General features: G+C 36.2%; 1 protein-coding gene across 12 annotated transcripts in view; it reads left to right on the top strand.

The window, feature by feature from the left end:
* The window catches only part of IMMP2L (inner mitochondrial membrane peptidase subunit 2), an 886,893-nt gene that overhangs the window by 51,874 nt on the left and 812,913 nt on the right, over positions 1 to 22,106 (top strand). For all 12 annotated transcript variants that reach the window (XR_014137314.1, XM_078440485.2, XM_060632889.1 and 9 more), the window contains one exon: positions 19,364 to 19,467. Coding sequence is in view for 11 of the 12 variants with exons in the window: in XM_078440485.2 (XP_078296611.1) it covers positions 19,364 to 19,467 (104 nt within the window). In the remaining variant the exon portion in view is untranslated. The remainder of the gene's footprint in view (positions 1 to 19,363; positions 19,468 to 22,106) is intronic.

Here is a 22,106-nt window from a genome sequence, read left to right as displayed (position 1 = left end):
GAGAGTGGGGAATGGGCTAAATGGGTAATGGGTACTAAGGAGGGCACTTGTGATGAGCACTGGATGTTCTATATATATGACCAGTCACAAAATTCTACACCTGAAACCAATCTTACCATATAAGTTAACTATTTATTTATTTATTATTATTTTTTAAAGTTTATTTATTTTTGACGGGAGAGGGGAAGGGCAGAGAGTGTGGGAGAGAGAATCCCAAGCAGGCTCTGGGCTATCCAGAGTCCGATGCAGGGCTCAGTTTCACAACTGAGACCATGGCCTGAGCTGAAATCAAGAGTTGGAGGCTTAACCAATTGAGCCACCCAAGCACCCCAGCTAACTAGATTTTAAATAAAAACTTGAAAAAAAAAAACCTGGTGAGAAAGTTTACTGTTTGAAGGCCATTTCCTCTGAGAACTTCAAAACTTTCTTAAAAAGAATCCATCACCAGGCGCCTGGGTGGCTCATTTGGTTAAGTGTCCAACTTGGGCTCAGGTTATGATCTCATGGTTCATGAGTTCAAGCCTCCCTGGAGCATGCTTCAGATTCTGTGTCTCCGTGTCTCTCTGCCCCTCCCCCTCTCATGCTCATGCTCTCTCTCTCTTTCTCAAAAACAAATAAACATAAAAAAAAATCCATCACCAATCAAAGGTAATAAATTTCTAAGTTACTTTAAAATAACAAAGAAATTTCTCCTCATACATTTATGCTCAGTTTTAGCTGATTTTATTGCTTCTAATGCCTTGTATCAATGGTTATATAAATTTATAATATTTTTAATTTTTGATTTTTCTTACTAGTTTGTAAACTTTGTTTTTATTCTTTCTAGTTTTAGCTTTATATTATCTTGCTACTTTATTTTATTTTATATTTAAAAAAATTTTTAATGTTTATTTATTATTGAGAGAGAAAGAGCATGAGCATGGGAGGGTCAGAGAGAGGAAGAGACACAGAATCTGAAGCAGGCTCTAGGCTCTGAACTGTCAGCACAGAGCCCAATGTGGAGTTTGAAGTCACAAACCGCAAGATCATGATCTAAGCTGAAGTCGGATGCTCAACTGACTGAGCCACCCAGGTGCCTCCTTGCTACTTTATTTTTAATTTTTCAATGTGTGTTGTGTACTTTGTAGCTTGAAAGTATTTATCTTTTGGGGCACCTGGGTGGCTCATTCGATTAAGTGGCTGACTCTGGATTTCATCTCAGGTCATGATCTCACAGTTTTTGAGTTCCAGCCCTGCGTTGGGCTCTGCACTGGCAGTGTGAGGCCTGCTTGTGATTCTCTCTCTCTCTCTCTCTCTCTCTCTCTCTCTCTGCCTCTCCTCTGCTCTCTTTTAAGTAAATAAACTTCAAAAAGTGTTTTTCTTTTAGTTTTTTTAGTTCTTTTTTTTTTTTTGCTAGCTAACCTTCCTTTCTCTCTTTCTTTCTTTCTTTCTTTCTTTCTTTCTTTCTTTCTTTCTTTCTTAACAATATAAACCATCTTTCATTTCTGTAGTTTTTTTAAATGACCAACAGGAAGCACAGAGTGTCAACTGAGAGAATGACCCATTCACTTAACATGGGAAATGTGTAGATTTTTACAGTAATGGCTCCTCCATGAATCACACCCCCCCCTCATTGATTTGTAGAATTTCTTCCCACATTGTCTCAGGCCATGTGACTTGCTTTAACCAATTGAGCATTAACAGATGTTACTCAAGTGGAAACTTGGTAGGTGCTTGTGAACTGGGAACATGCAGGAAACTCAGGCTGTCCTGCTAGAGGTGACCTTGGAGAACAAGTGAAGCATCCTGTCCAAGAAGCCCCAGTTAAATGCCTGATGTATGAGTAGAGCCGGCTTGGCCTTTCTAGCTCTTTTTGAGTCACAGGTGATTGCTACCACATGTTGGCTGGAATAGAGACTGGAAGAGGATCTGCCCTTCTGAGTGAAGCCCATGTTTCAGGATTATGAGTAAATAAATGGTCGTTCTTTCAAGACACGTAGTTTTGGAGTGGTTTTTTATGAAGCAGTAGGTAACCCAAATAAAAATATGGCATTATTAGTGAGGAAGTGCTGCCAAAATAAATTCTAAAATAGATGGCATTGGTTTGATGACAGACAACTGTTACTGGAAGCTGGAAAGGTGGTGAGTAAACTTATTGGAGACTGCAGTTGTGGTGGCCATGTTTATGGCACTGAAACTGTTTGAGAAACTGTCACCTGCAGGAACTTGGAATATAGAAGGTGTATTTACCAAATTCATGGATCTGGCTAAGGAGATTTCCGGGCATAATATTGACATTGTAAGTTGGCTTCTTAGAGCTTTTATATATATGGTATAGGAGGAGAGAAATAACTTAAAACAGAACTTAGAGGAAATACAAGGTGTCCAGGAATTTATGTTTTGGAAAATAAGACTATTTCTTTAGGAGTTTCTGGCAGGCAAAAAATTCTTAAATTAAAAGTGGCTTGGGGTAAATATCAAATCTTGACTGGAAGACTCTTTGGTAAGACCTCAAAAAGATTTAAGATATGATGTAGAAATCCGTTTAGCTAGACAAAAGATAATAAATGTGTAAGAATCTTAAGGGCTTTGTGCCATAGCACCCTGACACAAAGTAGAGAAAGGTCTAGTTAGAAAAGAGTTATGACTATATTTTTATGGGGGAACGGAGTGAATGTCAATGAGATGAATAGGAAGTCTACAGAGTTTTAAGGGACTTGAATTGATATATACTAAAAGGAATGGTCAAAATTTGTATGGAACCACAAAAGACCCTGAATAGCCAAAGCAGTCTTGAAAAAGAAAAACAAAGCTGAAGTTATCACAAGTCTATATTTCAAGTTATACTACAAAACTATACTATAATAATCAAAACAGTATGGTACTGGCACTAAAATAGACATATAGATCAATAGAAAAGAATAGAGAGCCCAGAAACAAGCCCATGGTTATATCATCAATTAATTTTTAGGAAGGGAGGCAAGAATATACAATAAGAAAAAGACAGTCTCTTCAACAAATGGTGTTGGGAAAACTGAGCAACAACATGCAAAAGAATGAAATTGGACCACTTTCTTACTGCATACACAGAGATAAAGTCAAAATGGATTAAAGACCTAAATGTGAGACCTAAAACCGTAAAAATCTTAGAAGAGAGCACAGGCAGTAATTTCTCTGACTAGCTCTAGCAACATTTTTCTAGATATATCTCATGAGGCAAGGAAACAAAAGCAAAAATAAACTATTGGGACTACATCAAAATAAGTTTCTGCACAAGAAACAATCAAAGCTAAAAGCAAACTACTGAATGGGAGAAGATATTTGCAAAGAACATATCCAATAAAGGGTCAGTATTCAAGTATATAAAGAACTTATACAACTTCTCACCAAAAAACCTCACAATCTAATTCAAAAATGGGCAGGAGACATGAACAGACATTTCTCCAAAGAAGACATACAAATGGCCAATAGACACATGAGAAATACTCAACATCAGTCATCATCAGGGAAATGCAAATCAAAACCACAATGAGATCTCATGTTACACCTGTCAGAATGGCTTAAATCAAAAACACAAGAGACAACGAGTGTTGGCGAGGATGTGGAGAAAAAGGAACCCATCTGCACTGTTGGTGGGAATGCAAACTGGTGCGGCCACTGTGGAAGACAGTGTGGCGGTTCCTCAAAAATTTAAAAATAGAATTATCCTACAATCCAGCAATTGCACTATTGGATATTTACCCAAAGAATATGAAAACACTAATTCAAAAAGTTATAGGCACCTCAATGTTTATTGCAGCATTATTATAATAGCCAAATTATGGAAGCAGCCCAAGTGTCCATCAATAAATGAATGAAGAAGTGGCATATATACACACATATATGTATATATATGGCATGCATATATATATGTGTATATATATAATATAATTATCCAGCCATAAAAAAGAATTAAATCTTGCCATTTGCAATGACATGGATGAAGCTAGAGTACTATGCTAAGCAAAATAAGTCAGAGAAAGCAAATACCATGTGATTTCACTGATGTGGAATTTAAGAAACAAAACAAAGGGAAAAAAGAGGAAACCCAGGAAAAGACTCTTTGCTTTTAAATTTATTTATTTATTTTGAGAGAGAGAGCGTGCGCAAGTGAGGAAGGGGCAGAGAGAGAAAATACCAATCAGGCTCCGAGCTCTCAGTGCAGAGCCTGACACGGGGCTCGAGCTCATAAATCATGAGATCATGGCCTGAACTGAAATCAAGAGTTGGATGCTCAACCGACTAAGCCATCCAGGCACCCCAACAGACTCTTAACTATAGAGAAGAAATTGATGGTTACCAAAGGGGAGGTGGGTCGGGGGATGGGTGAAATAGGTGAAGGGGATTAAAAGTACACTCATGATGAGCACTGAGTAAAATATAGAGCTGTTGAATCACTGTTTTGTACACCTGAAATAAATATAACTCATATGTTAACTGTAATGGAATTAAAATTTTTAAAAATAATGAGAAAGAAAAATAAAAGAGGTGGCCAGTTTAAAAAGAGACCACTGGGCCCAAGATTACAATGAACAGAATAATTTCTTTTTAAAAAGAATGCATTTTGGAGTCAGAAGCCCAGAGGGGAGAGCAAAGACCCATGGACAGCAATAGATTAGGAGACCATTGCAGATAATAAAATGAGTCCTAATGAAAGAACATTCCTGTCCCAAGGGTAGGAGTCCCTGACAACAGCTGCAGCTGAATTTAAGACTTGATATGGACAAATGACTTCTGTAATTCTCTGATTCTTTTTGAAAAATCTATTGTGGTTATCCTGTCCCTGTCTTTCCATTGCATATTGGGTATTTGGGGGACAGATAATTTGTCTTTTTGCTTCATAAGCCTGTGATTCAAGATGAACTGCATTTGAAGTCTACCGTAGGATCCTCATCCATGGACTTTGATCCTTGTGCAAACGGACTTTGAGAGATTGTTACATTAATGTCCTCTCATCCACCACCAACTCTCATGAGTCATGCCTCTTGGTTCCCAAGCTCTTGTGTAGTCCCCTACCCTGACTCTTGATTTGGCCATATTAATTAGTCCCTCTGGCCAATGGAATTACAGGAAACAACATGCAAACAGAGGCTTGTTAGATGCTTGCTTATAACAAGAGCTTGTAGAGTTTGTCCTTTGGGACCAGTACTATCTCTATGGTTGTAGCTGTCTGAGTGATCTCCAGTCAGACAGGTTGACTACAACCTAGTTAAGCATACCTAAAACTGCAAAATCAAGAGCAAATAAATGATTTTGTATTAGGTTTTAGAATGTTTATTTTGTATCAATAATTGTATAAATAAGTAGTATAAGGACTACATACTTTTGTCTTTTATCTGTCCTTTTGATATGTTATTTGTTTCCTACACAGTTGAACCCTTTAGTTCTGATCACTTTGATTCATGTAATTCAGGAGTCCTGTGGATCAAAATTTCTGATACACTTTTATATTGCTAGAAAGGGAGGATGTTTTTTTGTTTTTTTTTTTTTTTCTCTTCACCCGAAGGATTCCACATGAGTTCAACAGTGAGGAGCTAAAGATCTCAAATCCATGTTCTCATCTTCACAGATTTGTTCACAAATGTTGTACAAGTGAAGCGTATGGATTGGTATGTTCTATCTGTTGGGGAATTTGGCTTCTTTGCAGTTAAGTACACCTAGGGAAATCCAAGCAGCCTCTTAAAAACCTTTTGTTACTTGTTGAATCACTTTTTTTCAGTTGCTATGTGCCTTACTAGGAACTTTTTTTTAGGCTAGGGGATAAATTAGAGAGATTCTTTTGGGCAATGGAGAAGGACCTACTAGTGACTAAGAAAGCTTTATTCAATTTTATGAGGAAGTTATGGATTTGTCAGTGTATAGATGTATCTTGGTGCCAATCTATAGATGCTTCCATGTAGTTGGCTTATATTACACATAACAATCTGTCTTTGTGATAAAATGTAGAAATTTTAATTTATATAAATTTTATATCTTATTAATTATACATGATCTATATCTTGTCATGATTAATTAGAGCTATTAATTTAAAAAGCTAACTCAATATCTGTTTTATGGAAACACCATACACATATTTAACGGTACTGTTTTATAGTTATTGCAGTATTGCACTGAACCAGAAAGTTTGCAGTCTAGTTATAGCAATCTGAATTAAGGGGATGCTCAAACACTGAAGAATTTGTTAAAGAAGAAACCACACTTCATAAATATTTGTAATAAAAGGATGTAAAAATCAGATGGTTTTTATCTTTAAAAAATTAGTTTGTTCTTTAAGGCATTGCATAATAATTGAAGAAAACTTGGAAAAAAATAGAAAAATACTCAAAATAAAAATAATTTACATCACCTTCCAGAATTAGTTAATTTTAAGATGATATTCTATAATAATAATAGTTGGGAAATATTGAATGATCACTGTATTTTGGGCATTAGATATAGTATTCACTTTAAATATAATAATTTATTTAGTATCCCCCACAACCCTGTAATGAAGGTACTATTACTAAACATTTTACAGATGACAAAACAGGAGAAGAGATATTGATTTGTTAAAAATTACCTTATTTTTTTCTTTTCAAATTTTTATTTAAATTCTAGTTAGTTAACATACAGTGCAATATTGACTTCAGGAGTAGAATTCAGTGATTCGTCACTTACATACAATACCCAGTGCTCATCTTAACAAGTACCCTCCTTCATACCCATCACCCAACTAGCCCATCCCCTGCTCACCTCCCTCCATCAACCCTCAGTTTGTTCTCTAAGCTATATTATAAAGCTGTAGTCATGAAGATGCTATGGTACTGGTGCAAAAACAGACACATAGATCAATGGAACAGAGTAGAAAACCCACAAAACCCACAACTATATGGTCAACTAATCTTTGACAAAGCAGGAAAGAATATCCAATGGAAATAAGACCGTCTCTTCAACAGATGGAGTTGAGGGGTGCCTGGATGGCTCAGTGGGTTCAGCGTCTGACTTCAGCTCAGGCCATGATCTCACAGTTCATGAGTTCAAGCTTCCCATCAGGCTTGCTGCTATCAGCATGGAGCCCACTTTGGATCTTCTGTCCCCCTCTGTCTCTGCCCCTCCCCTGCTCATGCTTTCTCTCTTTCTCAAAAATAAACATTAAAACAACAACAACAACAAATGTTGTTGGGAAAACTGGACAGCAAAATGCATAAGAATAAAACTGGACTACTTTCTGACACCATACACAAAAATAAATTCAAAATGGATGAAAGACCTAAATGTGAGACAGGAAACCATTAAAATCCTAGAGGAGAGGGGCGCCTGGGTGGCGCAGTCGGTTAAGCGTCCGACTTCAGCCAGGTCACGATCTCGCGGTCCGTGAGTTCGAGCACTGCGTCAGGCCATGGGCTGATGGCTCGGAGCCTGGAGCCTGTTTATGATTCTGTGTCTCCCTCTCTCTCTGCCCCTCCCCCGTTCATGCTCTGTCTCTCTCTGTCCCAAAAATAAATAAAAAAACGTTGAAAAAAAAATTAAAAAAAAAAATCCTGGAGGAGAACACAAGCAGCAACCTCTTTGACCTTGGCCTCAGCAACTTCTTACTAGACATGTTGCCTGAGACAAGGGAAACAAAAGCAAAAATGAACTGTTGGGACTTCATCAAGATAAAAACTTCTGCACAGCAAAGGAAACTATCAACAAAACTAAAAGGTAGCCTACAGAATAGGAGAAGATATTTGCAAATGACATACCAGATAAAGCATTTGTATCCAAAACCTATAAAGAACTTATCAGACTAAACACCTAAAAAACAAATAATCCAGTGAAGAAATGGGCAGAAGACATGAGTAGACATTTTCCAAAGAAGACATCTAGATAGCTAAGAGACACATGAAAACATGCTCAACATCACTGATTATCAGGGAAATACAAATCAAAACCATGATGAGATACCACGTGACACCTGTCAGAATGGCTAAAATTAACAACTCAAGAAACAACAGGTATTGGTGAGGATGTGGAGAAAGGGGAACTCTCTTGCACTGCTGGTGGGAATACAAACTGCTGCAGCCATTCTGGAGAACAGTATGGAGGTTCCTCGAAAAGTTAAAAGTAGAACTACCCTATGATCCAGCAATAGCATGACTAGGAATTTACCCAAAGGATACAAAAGTACAGATTTGAAGGAGTACATGTACCCTGATGTTTATAGCAGCATTACCAACAATAACCAAACTATTGAGAGCCCAAATGTCCAATAACTGATGAATGGGTAAAGACGACATGGTATAGATATACAATGGAATATTAGCCATCAAAAAGAATGAAATCTTGCCATTTACAATGATGTGGATGGAGCTAGAGTGTATTATGCTTAGTGAAATAAGTCAGAGAAAGACAAATGCCATATGATTTTACTCATATGTACAATTTAAGAAACAAAGCAGATGAATATATGGGAGGGGGAAAAAGAGAGATAGAGAGAGAGAAACAAACCTTAAGAGACTCAAAGAAAATTACAGATTTAAGCCCAGGCTTTTAACTTCAGTTTGCATTTCTGAACCATTATAAATGCTTATCATCCTTTTCTGTACAATTTCCCTCCCTTTCTCCCTCCCTCTCTCTCTCTCTCCCTTCTTTCTCTATAGTGGATCACACTAATTTGTTGTTTTTTAAATTTATTACATTTTCACCTAATTTATTTCACCAAACATAACCAAATATCTTTAAAAATTTTTGGCAGTATGATTTTTTAAAATAGAATTTATTGTCAAGTTAGCTAACATATAGTGTATACAGTGTACTTTTGATTTTGGGAGTAGATTCCCGTGATTCATCACTTACATAAAACACCCAGTGCTCAGCCCAACAAGTGCCCTCCTCAATGCCCATCACCCATTTTCCCTGTCCCCTGCCCTCCCCACCCCTATCAACCCTCAATTTGTTCTCTGTATTTAAGACTCTCTTAGGGTTTGCCTTCCACTCTGTTTATAAGTATTTTATTCCTTCCCTTCCCCCATGGTCTTCTGTTAAGTTTCTCAAATTCCACATATGAGTGAAAACATGGTATCTGCCTTTCTCTGACTGACTTATTTCATTCAGCATAATACCCTCCAGTTCCATCCACATTTTTGCAAATGGCAAGATTCCATTATTTTTTATTGCTGAGTCATATTCCATTGTGTATATATATCGCATCTTCTTTATCCACTCACCAGTGGATGGACATTTGGGCTTTTTCCATAATTTGGCTATTGTTGATAGTGCTGCTGTAAACATTGGGGTACATGTGCCCCTATGAATCAGCACTCCTGTATCCTTTGGATAAATTCCTAGTAGTGCTATTGCTGGGTCATAGGGTAACTCTATTTTTAATTTTTTGAGGAACCTCTACACTGTTTTCCAGAGTGGCTGCATCAGTTTGCATTCCCACCAACACTGCAAGAGGGTTCCCATTTCTCTGTATCGTCTCCAACACCTGTTGTTTCCTGAGTTGTTAATTTTACCACTCTGACCGATGTGAGGTGGTATCTCAATGTGGTTTTGATTTATATTTCCCTGATGATGAGTGATATTGAGCATCTTTTCATGTGTCTCTTGGCCATCTGGATGTCTTCTTTGGAAAAATGTTTATTCATCTGCCCATTTTTTCACTGGATTATTCATTTTTCGGGTGTTGAGTTTGATGAGCTCTTTATAGATTTTGGATACTAACCCTGTATCTGATATGTCATTTGCAAATATCTTCTCCCATTCCATCAGATGCCTTTTAGTTTTGTTGACTGTTTGCTTTGCAGAAGCTTTTTATCTTGATGAGGTCCCAATAGTTCATTTTTGCTTTTATTTCCCTTGCTTTCAGAGACATGTCAAATAAGAAGTTGCTGTGGCCAAAGTCAGAGAGGTTGTTGCCTGTTTTCTCCTCTAGGATTTTGATGGTTTTCTGTCTCACATTTAGGTCTTTCATCCATTTTGAGTGTATTCTTGTATATGGTGTCAGAAAGTAGTCCAGTTTCATTCTTATGCATGTTGCCATCCAGTTCTCCCAGCACCATTTGGTACTTTTTTCCATTGGATATTCTTTCCTGCTGTGTCAAAGATTAGTTGGCCATACATTTGCAGTATGATTTTTAATGTCTTTTAGTATCCCCATACCATATCATTTAACCATTTAATGTTTTCCCTTGGTACTAAGATTAGCTCAATTAGCTATTATAGATAATATATGATGAATATGTTTGTGTGTGTGTGTGTGAATATATATATAATTTTTTTTTATTTTTTTATTTTTTTAATTTATTTTTTATTTTATTATTATTATTTTTTACCATTTCCTTAGGATAATTTTCTAAGAGTGGCATTTCCTGGTCTAAGGATAAGACCAGTTTAAAGACTTTAGATACATTTTGGTAAATTATCTTTTAGATAGTTTGTAAAGATTTTTTATTGTACAAGCAATATAAGAGAGTGCCTGTTAAATTCTGATGTGTCACTCTCTAGTACATAGGTAATACATCCAGAGGTTAGGAGAATGAAAAATTAGCGACTCACTATACTTCCAAGTTAAATTAATATGGTATATGTTCATTTAAAAATTGTATTAATAGAGCTCTAAGGGCCTGCTTTTTAAAGAAAAAATAAGAAGTGTAGTATCTACAGAAATACAGGTCATTTTTATGTGAATGAAATTTCATGCAGTAAAAACAAAAAGAGGAAGAATATATTCACTCCAATTTTAAGTGGGAAATGCTGAAGAGCTGTATGTCTGTAAGAAAGAGGATGTGATTAAAACAAAGTTATTTTTTAAAAAGGCTCTCAGATCCCTGAATAAGATGTAACTAGGTCCATATCTGGATTCGCAAGGGTGAAGAATTGCATTGTCTAGCACAGTACCTGGCAGAGTTGGAAGTCAGTAGTTTTTCAGGGATGAAGAGTTGAACACGTGAAAGCACAATTTTTATAGCTTCACATCCTTCATGAAGGCACCCCCTTTTCACCCCCCTGTTCTTTAAGTTGGACATGTGGGGAATCTGTCTCTTTCCCAGCTCATGTGGGACCTGTCCAGAGTCTACACGTGAGCAGAAAGAGGCTGCCAGGACTGTTTGGTCAAGGTGGGGTGACTGGTCTAGGCCAGAGCTCTAAAGTGATTCTGTAAGAAGGGATTTCTTTTTTTTTTTTTTTAATGTTTATTTATTTTTGAGACAGAGAGAGACAGAGCATGAATGGGGGAGGGTCAGAGAGAGGGAGACACAGAATCTGAAACAGGCTCCAGGCTCTGAGCTGTCAGCACAGAGCCCAATGCGGGGCTCGAACTCACGGACCGTGAGATCATGACCTGAGCTGAAGTCGGCCGCTCAACCGACTGAGCCACCCAGGCGCCCCATAAGAAGGGATTTCTAATGGGAATTGCATGATATTGCCAGATGCTCCTGTGGGGGAGCCTCTGGAAACTGCAGCAGGCATGAAGAACCCATCATTCTGTACTTATTAATAAAGTGTCAGATGTAACTAGGGTTTAATAAGTATAAATTTCCTGAGATGCTTGATGATTTGAATTTCCTCCTTTTAGCACTCAAGTGTAATGTATGTGTGACTCTAGGTTTTAATAGCCTTGTCAGGTTAAGGGCCCTAAGGACAGAAGTTTGAATAATTTTTGAATTAGATGGTTGGTCATTGAAGGGGGTCAAGTATTAAGGAGTAGGGATAATAGGTTTCCTTTAACTGAAAGGAATGGTCCATTTCTAACTTAAATCTTCATGCAGATTTGGGTACAGTTATAGTCCATTTTATTTTGTACACCTAGTGAGACAAATCCAGGAGCTCTACAAGCCTCAATAACAAGGGAAGGGAGATGACATTTTAGACCATTTTATCCACATTCTTTCAAAAGTGTGGCTTCTCATAGTAATAATAAGTCTATAATCAGAATACATATTTATTTTAACTGTACTTCATGCTTCTTGGCCAGCACTGCAGTTTAAAAAAGAAATCATCATTTCTCTTCAAAAGAAATCTGAGGGCTACTATTGGTTCCTCATGGCTGCAACTGGGGACCATCTCACTGAAAGCATAATATTTAATATTCAAACACTTTAGATTGTATATAGCCAGGGTAGATGGTGCTCTTTATAGGCCTGACGGGGTTGAAAGAGCTAGAGAAATGAGGTTAAAACCAGCTTTGTTGGTAGACAATAGGTAGTGAATTATAGGCTGTGAATTTGTTTTTTATTTTAATTAAAAAAATGTGCAAAAAACATGAATAAGAAATTCATAGAAAAAATCAAAATCGAATAATATCATTTACTGATTGATGGCTGTGGCTAAATCTTACAAGGTAAGAAATCCATCATGTCTCTGTTCAGTTCTCTAGGGGAGTTTTATTTTTCTAAACCAAGACATAAATTCCCCCAAAACTGTCATATGGTTTGAACTTGGACACAAGCTGAGAATTTAGGATGCCTTGACAATAATATTTGTTTGTAGGAGGAATAAAAATCCTTCAGCATAGTCTTTGATCAGAGGTAGCATTAAAGCACAAACGCTGTGTTGTACTTGTTCCAAAAGCAGGTTTGAAATCTGCTATTTCTAGTTTTAGCATAACTTATTAACATCTGTTGAAATCTGCTGACTTATGTTATCTTTCTTAGAATGAAAGATACAATACCTAGGTCAGAACAAAGCATACCATAAACTTCTTTAATGTTACAAAAATCCCCACCCAAGAAAAAAAAGACAGAAAAGGAAACCATAATCTCATCAGTCAGAGCTAATGACTTAGATTTTGAATGGATATATTTTTATATATGTATGTATATGTGTGTATGTTTAAAAATGATAAGTTAAAACATCATGTTTTTATAGAAAATATTTTTAACTAAATAGTTGTGCACCTTGAATTTTGGGGGGATTAATTCCTAAGAGCCGGACAATTGAGGTCCAAAATCAAAGTGTTGACTTTACTTGCTTAAAGGAAATGAAGAAATAATCCATCAAGAATTTAGAAATAAAGGGTTGAATTTTCAGCCTGAAGACTTCCAGTTTAGTATTTAAAAGGAAAAACATTCAGGACAACATGTAAATGTTTAATCTTATCTTGAGTTTTACAGAAATAATACTGTAATTGATTTTGTTGTTGTTGTTGTCCTGTTGTTGCTAGCACCATCTTTATCATCTTTTTTTTTATTTAAAAATTTTTTTAACACTTTTATTTATTTTTGAGAGGCAGAGAGAGACAGACCACGAGCAAGGGAGGGGCAGAGAGAGAGGGAGACACAGAATCGGAATCAGGCTCCAGGCTCTGAGCTGTCAGCACAGCTCGAAGTCACCAGCTGAGATCATGATCAGAGCTGAAGTTGGACACTGAACCGACTGAGCCACCCAGGCGTGCCCCCCCCCCCATCTTCATCATCTTAATTTGTTGACTCTTTACTCTGTATCACGCATTGTGTTAACATTTTGTGACACTCTCATTTATTTCTTGTAACAACCCTATGATGTAGGTGGTAGTGCAATCCCCATTTTATAGATGCGGAAATGAGGCATGGAAAGGTTAAATGATTTGTTTAAGGTAATCTGGCTAGTGAGGAAATGGTGCCAACATGTGACCACAGTTTTCTATCTTGAGAGGAAGGGCTATCCAAAAGACCTCTCTAAGTTGTTGATGTTTAGCCTTAATGCACCTTGGTAGAAGCCCACGAATAGGTGGAGTTTGAAGATGCAAGTCACTGAAGAAAAGATGGGCAGAGCAACTGTGGGGTTTGTTTTGTTCTTTGTGGGTAATCCCAGTGATTATCAGTGTTTTTCCCCTTACTACTGGAAATCTCTTTGACTCCTAGCAGGAACATCTAACACAGTTACACGTTTTGGAATTGAGGTGGAAACTTCTAAATTAAATATTCTCTGAGGTTTCTTATCAAAAACTTTATTATTTTAAGTTGGTTATAATTTTGATGTAGTCTCAAGGAATCTAGGATTTAAGGTATTAGCAGCACGACAAGAAAATATAGACTCTGGTTACATCAGTTTCTGAAAGTTTATGACTTTTAATTTAGATTTCATGTGTATAACTTCTTTGATTTGAAAAGATTACTTGCTCTGTCTGAAGCATAAACTGCCATTCCCACAAGGGAATGTGAGATGTACAATTTCTAAGTAATAACATGACTTACTAATTTTTCTGAAACAGCATTATCCAGATGAGATTTTCTTCATTTTCATAAAAATTTTTCATTTTGAAGTTAGTGCATTATTTTTCTTCTCAAAAGTTGTTTTAGAAAACTCAGGAACTAAAGTGTTTTTTTTTTTTCTTTTTAATAAATTTTTAAATTGAAGTACAAAGAGCTATGGTTGTTATAGTGCTGTACTGTAGAACAGTTTCTCAACTTAAGAAATTTTTTCTTTATGGTAAGTGGTTATTCATATTCATAAATGAACAGTAAAGAAAAAAAATTATTCTATTGTGAAAATTTTATTCTGTTTTATTCTGTTTCACATAATGAATATTATGTTAGCATTATTTCACTATGGATAATAATAAAACCCTGTTCAACTTTATTCTTAATGCTTAAATTGCCTAACTTGATGAGACACCGAAGATTTCTTACCATACTTATCTAGAATATGTTTTCATTGAAAGAAATATATACATTGTTTAGATAATCTACATTGCTTAGGAGCCATCTTATTTAAATACGCTTCAAAAATTTTTCAATCTTTTAAACTTTAAGATATAGAAATACTATTTTCCAGCCCTTTTTCTGGGCGTACAAACATGGGTGAGACACGATTTCTGCAATTGGAAAGCTTACAGTTGAGTGAAAGAGTCATATGTGTAGGCAGATACCTATAACCAGGTTTTAAGAACTATCATTGAAGTTAACCTAAATAGTTAAGGGAGCACAGATGGGGGATGATTAAATTTAACCTTGTAGAGGAGAGGAAAGATCAAAGAAAATTCTGTTGTTTCCTTTATAAAATCAGGCAAGGTCTTCTAGGTGTCGACTGATGATTCTAATATTTTACTATTTGAAATTAGACATGCTTCCTTCTGGGATTTTTTTCCCCTACGTAGATTTTTTGTTTACAACTCATTACCTTTTGGTTCTAACAACTGGAGTTAGAAAAGCTGGTTGATGACTGATTCTGTAAGGGAAAGATGATTCCTGGTGTCAAGATTTGCGTCTATGGGGATTCTTCTGTCCTTGGCCTTGGAGCACCAGGATGTAAATTTCCTAATTGCTACAAGGAAACTTCAGTTTTTTTTTTTTTTTTTTAAGACTTCACAGAGAAAAGTCACCATCCAAGCAGTCCTTTGAGAGATAAGTAGAATTTTCCAAGTAGGGAAAAGGTTTTCTGGGCAGAGGGACAGTCAGATGATGGGAGACCCAAAGAGAGAGTACGAAATTGAGGTTGACTCAAGAGTATTTTAGTCTGGGGAGCAAGGTGAATGGTGATACTGTTAACTTAGGAGGGGGATGCAGAAGTATAATTTGGAGCTGGAGTCGAAATCATCTCTCTTCTGGGCATGTTAACTTGGGAAATTTTTAGGAATTTAATTAATTGATTTTTTAAAATTCTTTCTGCTGAAAATTATTAATCACCTTATGTGCCTGGGTGTTAAGAACACAGACATAAGAAACAACATATTCTCAAAAGGCTTATAGACTCTTGGGAAGACAGACAAGACAATAATTACAATGCACATTTAAATATGCTGTGATAGAAATGATCACAGGTTGTGATGAAAAACTTGAGAGTTTTGCTCACCTAATGGAGACTGAAGATGGAAATGGGGAGAAGGAGAGATCAGGGTTATTAGGAAAGAATTGCTGTGACCTTGCCTCATGAGACTCAAATATTGTTTTGTTGTATGAGTTAACCAGATGGCACAAGGTGGGAAAAGGGGACAACATTGCAGGCAGAAATATTTTCTTATATGATGCCTTGAAAGTGTCAGTCGATAACCTGCTTGTGGTTTAATTTAACCCATAGGAACTCTGCAGGTGGGGATTGAATGGGTCCTGCAGATCATGTGTTTCTTGATTTTGATCTTGAAGCCAGTCATGTTGATAGTGTTGGGAAGTTAGTGAAGGATTTAAAGTAGGAGAATGACTTGATCAGATGAGATGCCCAGCAACCACATAGAGCTATGTGCTAGAATCTCAGAAAAGTAGTTGGTGTAGGAGTATAAATCTAACTGGGGGTTACAATAGTGATAAAATGTGCTTCCTGCTTAGTTGTAGAGTCAGGTAAACAAAAATTACATTACAATATGTAAGTGTTGTAGTGTGAAGTGCTATGAATTGAGTATAGAGGAGGAAGTGATTTAGGACTATGCATGTAGGAGTCATTGGTATATGGATGGTATTCGCAACTGAGAATATTGATCAGATTTTGTCAGAGAAAAAAATTAAAAGCAGGAATGAGTGAGCTAAAGGTAGAATTCTGGAAAAATGCAAACTTCATGGCATAATGGTTGAAGAATAATTGTCTAAAGCTATTAGTTTTGTGCTGTGGATTGCAATTTATTAGTAGGTTATAAAATCAACATAGTGGATGTGAACTTAATATGGTTGGTTATAGATAGAATTTTAAAAACAGATTAGGAGAGAATAAAAAATATCAGGGTGTATGTAGTAAAGGTAATTATTGTTTTGTGAAGTTTTGTTCAGAATTATGTATTTGTTCATGTGTGTAAAATGTTTCTCATTATGAACGGTGGTCACAAACTTTTGAAAAACACCAACAAAAGGGAATGAGGAAGAGCAGTCAGAAATTACTAAATCACTTTTGTTCTTCACTAATCTGATGGCGAAAAAAAGAAACAAACTCAATGAAAATGCAATGGGAAGGAGATTTTCTCTTTGTGGTTCAGATGGTGTCCCCCTAGGCCACATTTATTACACCATGTGGTATAGGAGGAAAAATACAAAGAAATAAGGGAAAGGGACTTGCAAGATACTGAACTCAAAGACAGAGAATATGAATGAGAGAGATTGAACCCTTATGGAAGATGAATTTTTTTAAGTTTACTTATTTGTCTTGAGAGAGAGTGAGTGTGCATGCATGAGCTGGGCGGGGAGGGGGGGGGGGAGAGAGAGAGAGAGAGAGAGAGAGAGAGAGAGAGAGAGAGAATCCCAAACAGTCTCTGTGCTGATAGCAGGACTTGGTCTCACAAACCATGAGATCATGACCTGAGCCGAAATCAAGAGCCGGGAGGTCAACTTACTGAGCCACCCAGGCACCCCAGAAAGGCGAATTTTTAATCTAACCCTACTGTGTGATGGCAAAAGCATTCCCTAGCACATGACCCCAAAAGCCCCCAGGATTCATCCTACTACATCAGCTCTGTTCCTTATTATGGGTGGAACCAGAGGAGGAACCTGGGAAAGGATTCAAAACTACCTTTCATTAAAATTGTGATGTAGTATTACCAATAATAGGGATTACTGAGAGCTTGACTATGGGTTAAGAACTGTTCTATAAACTTTAAGTGAATGATTTCACCAAGTCAGTTAAAACTTGTAAAGCTCTTAGAACAGTGCCTTGCACTCAGTATGTCTGGCTCTTATTAATAGAACAGTGCACATGGTAAGCACTCGTGACTACTGGCTATTCTTGTGTACTATTATTGATTAGGTAAGTTACTAACTATCATCACTTTACCACTAAGGAAATCGAAGCATAATAAAGTTAAGTAAGTTGCTCAAGATCATTTAGCTCAAAAGAAATGGAATCATTAAGGAATGATTGAAGTGAAGTGAATGACTGAGGTGAAAGTGAAAGACTGATTAGTGTAGATACATGGTGAGTTATAGGATAATTGGTGCCTGAAGTATGATGAAGGGAGAGGGAAGAGAAAAGATGGGCCATAAATGAAAGATATTGTGAAGGAAAATAAAAAAAAAACCTCCTTAGCTTGGTGACTGGTTAAATATGAAGTAAAAAGATAACTAAGATTTTAAGCTGGTTGACTGGGAAAAGGTAAATAAGATGTAAGAAAATAAGGAAGAAAACCTTTTTTGGTAAGAAATCATGACAAAGTCCATTTAATCATGTTGAATTTTACGTAAGATCGTTAAATGAAATGAGTAGCCGGAATTCAAAACTAAAGATAGAGATATTTAGGCATTATCACATAAAGGAGTTGGTAGAAGCTGTGGGAGTGTTTGAGATCTTCAAAAATAACCAATATATTTTGGCCACAAAAAAAACCCTGGGTAGTCCAAAATAAGATCATGATAATTGTCCCCACACAAAACTTCTATAGCTTTGCCCACATCTGCTTTGTAGAAATCTTCAAGTAATTTCAGGGGTCTCTGAAAAAGAGTATATCACTACTGCTCCGGCGGCTGGCTGTGGTCTGGCATCCACGGCCTTCCTGGCTCCTGCCGTGGCTGCTGTGGCTCTGTCTCCTCTTGCTGCCACTGTCAGTGAAGGTGGAGAGGCTCGGCTGTGGTTTGTTTGGCCCTTTCCCACAACCGCAGAAACTGCAGTTTCCCCTCATGGCGTTCTCAGAGACCCTGGGGAGTCCATGGTGAGAAAGCTCTCCTAGCTTTTCTTTTTCTTTTCTCATTTTCACTCTTCCCACCTCAGGTTTCAGACTTGTTATCCACTGGCTGTTTCAGCACCCCTGTCCAAGTGACAGGCCTGCTGGCTTCATGGTTCTTCAATCAAATTTTTATGCCTAGACAGTTCCTGACCTTGAGATGAATTCCTCACAAAATGTGTCTCAGTTTTTTCCCTGTCGATCCTGAGGCACATCTAGAATCATCTGAATCCTAGAATGAAGGTCATTTATCAGGTTTAAACTGGGACCACAACCCTTACTCCCTCTTCTCTCTAGAAAAGAGAGGTCAGAGTGGGAAATTCCCATATGTACCATGATTGTTCCATCCCCTGTTTCTTCTGCTCCCTTCTTTTCTTCATGTGGGTGTTTTCCTGGTTGATTGGAGATAATTTCTGCTTTTCCGCAAATGAACAGTGATGTGCACTACTGTGGAATTAGATCCCATCTGAATACTCCATTGGGAGGTTTGATTCACTTCTTCGTCATTTTTTTTTTTAATCCTTCTTAAAGCTTTTCAAACCTCTTTGCTGGAGCTTAGTAAAGATTTGAATATCTAGCACATTTTCCTTTCAAATAAGTATTGGTAATGTATTTCCTCCCCCTCCCCCCACCCCAGGTTCACCTGTGAAGAATACCGATGAGTCTTTTTGAAAACTCATCATTGGCAGTTACTTTAGAACAGCAATTTATTGAAAGCTACTATATTAGAAATGTTTTATTGCACTGCACTAGAGCTATGAAGTGCAAGGAACCATGAAGATTGAAAAATACAAATGATAGATGTGTCTCTTTCTCCTTATTTTTTAGCCTTCTTTGAATCCTGGGGGGAGCCAATCATCTGATGTAGTGCTTTTGAACCACTGGAAAGTGAGGAATTTTGAAGTACAACGTGGTGACATTGTGTCATTGGTGTAAGTAAATCAGAAACATTCTTTATTTTTATATAAAATCATTTATAATTGTCTAATTTAACTGGTAATTTGCCGTGACTATCTTTGCCAATTATTAAATTAATAGGTACATTTTAACTATATATTTTTAAAAATCATTTTTGAAATGTAACAATGTTGTAAACAAGGATTTTTCTTTTATATCTAAAATATATCAGTTGATTGAGATATGTGAATTTGGTAAAATGTTTTTAATGAAATGTGGATCAGAAATTATATTGATGGTCCAGAGTGCTTGTATTTGGTGTTGGTTTGGATTATTTTGAAATTTTGCATCTTGGAAGCAACTCTTTTATTACTTTCATTTTTATTAGTTTGTGTAGGTATACATTATTTCTAGAAGATGATAATTGTGACATGAAATTCAGTGACATTTTTATGTATTAGTAATTGAATGGAAATAAGGCAGTTTGGAGGCTTTTGTCTGGGACCAAAAGGTGGCACTGTTTCTCTGCTAAAGTACTATGACTGGTCAGGAACAAAAATTTCATTCCAATCTTAATGTAGAAAAAGAATGTCAAAGTGTGTATAACTGACGCAGTGATATAATATATAGTCCCAGTACATGCTTGGATGGTTTAGATTTGAGATTTGTTTGTTTTAGAAGTAAATTCATACTGAGAAGACTGTAACAGAACTTGCCTGATTTCTTCTGGTTTCAGCTACTTATAAAAATGTTTTAATATGACTCCCTGTTATGGTAGTTAGTGCATTGGGGTAGCAATTAATGTAGCAGTTACTATCATTTGTTTTAATGATAGTAATATCCTGGCATTTGGAGAAGACTTCCATTTATATTTCTAGTTCTTGAATTGGAAAGATTGTTTTTTGTTGGATGAGAATTTATAATTGTGTGGTAAAAGCAAAACATGATCTACTTGTTCATACTTCACCTTTGGCTAATGGTTTGTGGAAATAGATGTTTCATAAATGTGTCTCCTTCGAGCCTGTTTCATCAGGATTCATTTTAAAACACATTAACTAATCTGGTTAGTAATTAATAAAATAAATACATTCAAGCAGAGTTTTGTATGGCATACATCCAAGGATGGGGATTAAATGCTTCTCATGTTCTTGAGAGCTTTCTTTAATATTAACCTACGCTTTTTATTTTGTCATTCAGAGTACTTTTTTTGCAACCTCCTTAACAACCTTTTCCATGCTGGGTTAGCCTGTTGTGTGCTCATTATTCTTTTGCCTTTGGTTTGACAAGGTTACATTCTCACTTAGTCGGTGATGGAGAGGATACCCACCCAAGTGAAAGAGGTCACACTATAAGCAGACAGTTGTGCAGGTTTTTTTTTTTTTTTTTCCGTGAGAAACATGCTGACTATCCCTAAGCAAGTAAATTTGAATAGGTAATTGGAAAAAAAAGGGCTCCTTGAAATTCAGGGTTTCATGGGTCCATAAAAGTACACTAGCATATTGTGGACTATGTGAAAAAGAGAGCAGTATTCTCTTATATAAATATTAAACTAATTGATATTTATTATATAAATTAGTTTGAAAATAGTACATTCGAATTGGGGTTGACATAATAAATTATAACTACTTTGGCTGAACTATATTTTTAATGAGTTAATTATGTGCTATATCTCTATTATGTACAAATAACGTAAATTTTCTTTCATAATGCTTATTGCTAGCAGGAGCCATTTACATAAAAGAATGCTTAGTGATTGGTATTAATTATTTAACAACAAATAATCATTAAGCAATGATTGTTATTTTTTCGTGAGAAAGAAACAAAAAGTCTTTTGCTAAATTCTTTTTAGCATGATGTGATACTATATAAAAGACATTATTTAAAATCTGCTTTTAGTTTTATGAGCAAAAATGCTTTCTAAATGTCCTTATATTTGTATGCATTTTATAGACTGCTTCATTTGCAAAGATTGATGTTGGTTTGATTTATGTTCATTAATATATATTTAATTCATGTCAACAGTGGATATTTGCTTTTCTTACAAAATGTACCAGTCTGATTTTAACTTAGATGTTAATTATCATTACTGTATCAGAACACTCTATCTATTTGAAAAATATGTGACTCATAAGAAATGGGTGACTAAATTTGAATTAGGGCTAAATTTAAAATGTAGTTTGTCATTTTGTTTACAGATTGATATAACAAATTTCATTGATATACAAATAATCTTTGGAAACAAGGTAGTATGATAATTTATATTCTAAAAAATCCCGGGACAGCATTTTATACATTCAGTGGGTGTGGAAATATGGCATTTTTATTATAATATTATATATGTATTTCTGGAAAACTGCAGTATGCAATTTCATAAAGTAGTAGGGCTTAGGCAGCTTTGTAACTAGAGCACTAATGAAAACAATAACAATTCAGTAAAAGTGCTAGTGTCGTTTAAAATACATGACATTTTTAATAAGTTAACTTTGCAGTAGATGTAGGATTTATTTAAAACCAAATGGCTGAAGATGCCTTGATGGAAGGCTGTGTAAGAAAGGGTTGAGCTTGTCTACGTACTCAAGGGCAGAGGGACATTTTCATCAGAAGTTACAACTAGAGAAAAGATTGCAAGCTTTGTACAAAGTGTACTGATACCAGAGATGTATCCTCTGCTCAT

Source organism: Panthera onca, chromosome A2 (genome assembly GCF_046562875.1).
Source record: "Panthera onca isolate mPanOnc1 chromosome A2, mPanOnc1 haplotype 2, whole genome shotgun sequence".
Taxonomy (NCBI): domain Eukaryota; kingdom Metazoa; phylum Chordata; class Mammalia; order Carnivora; family Felidae; genus Panthera; species Panthera onca.
Note: the sequence above shows the minus strand (reverse complement) of the source record. Positions and strands in the feature narration are given on the sequence as shown.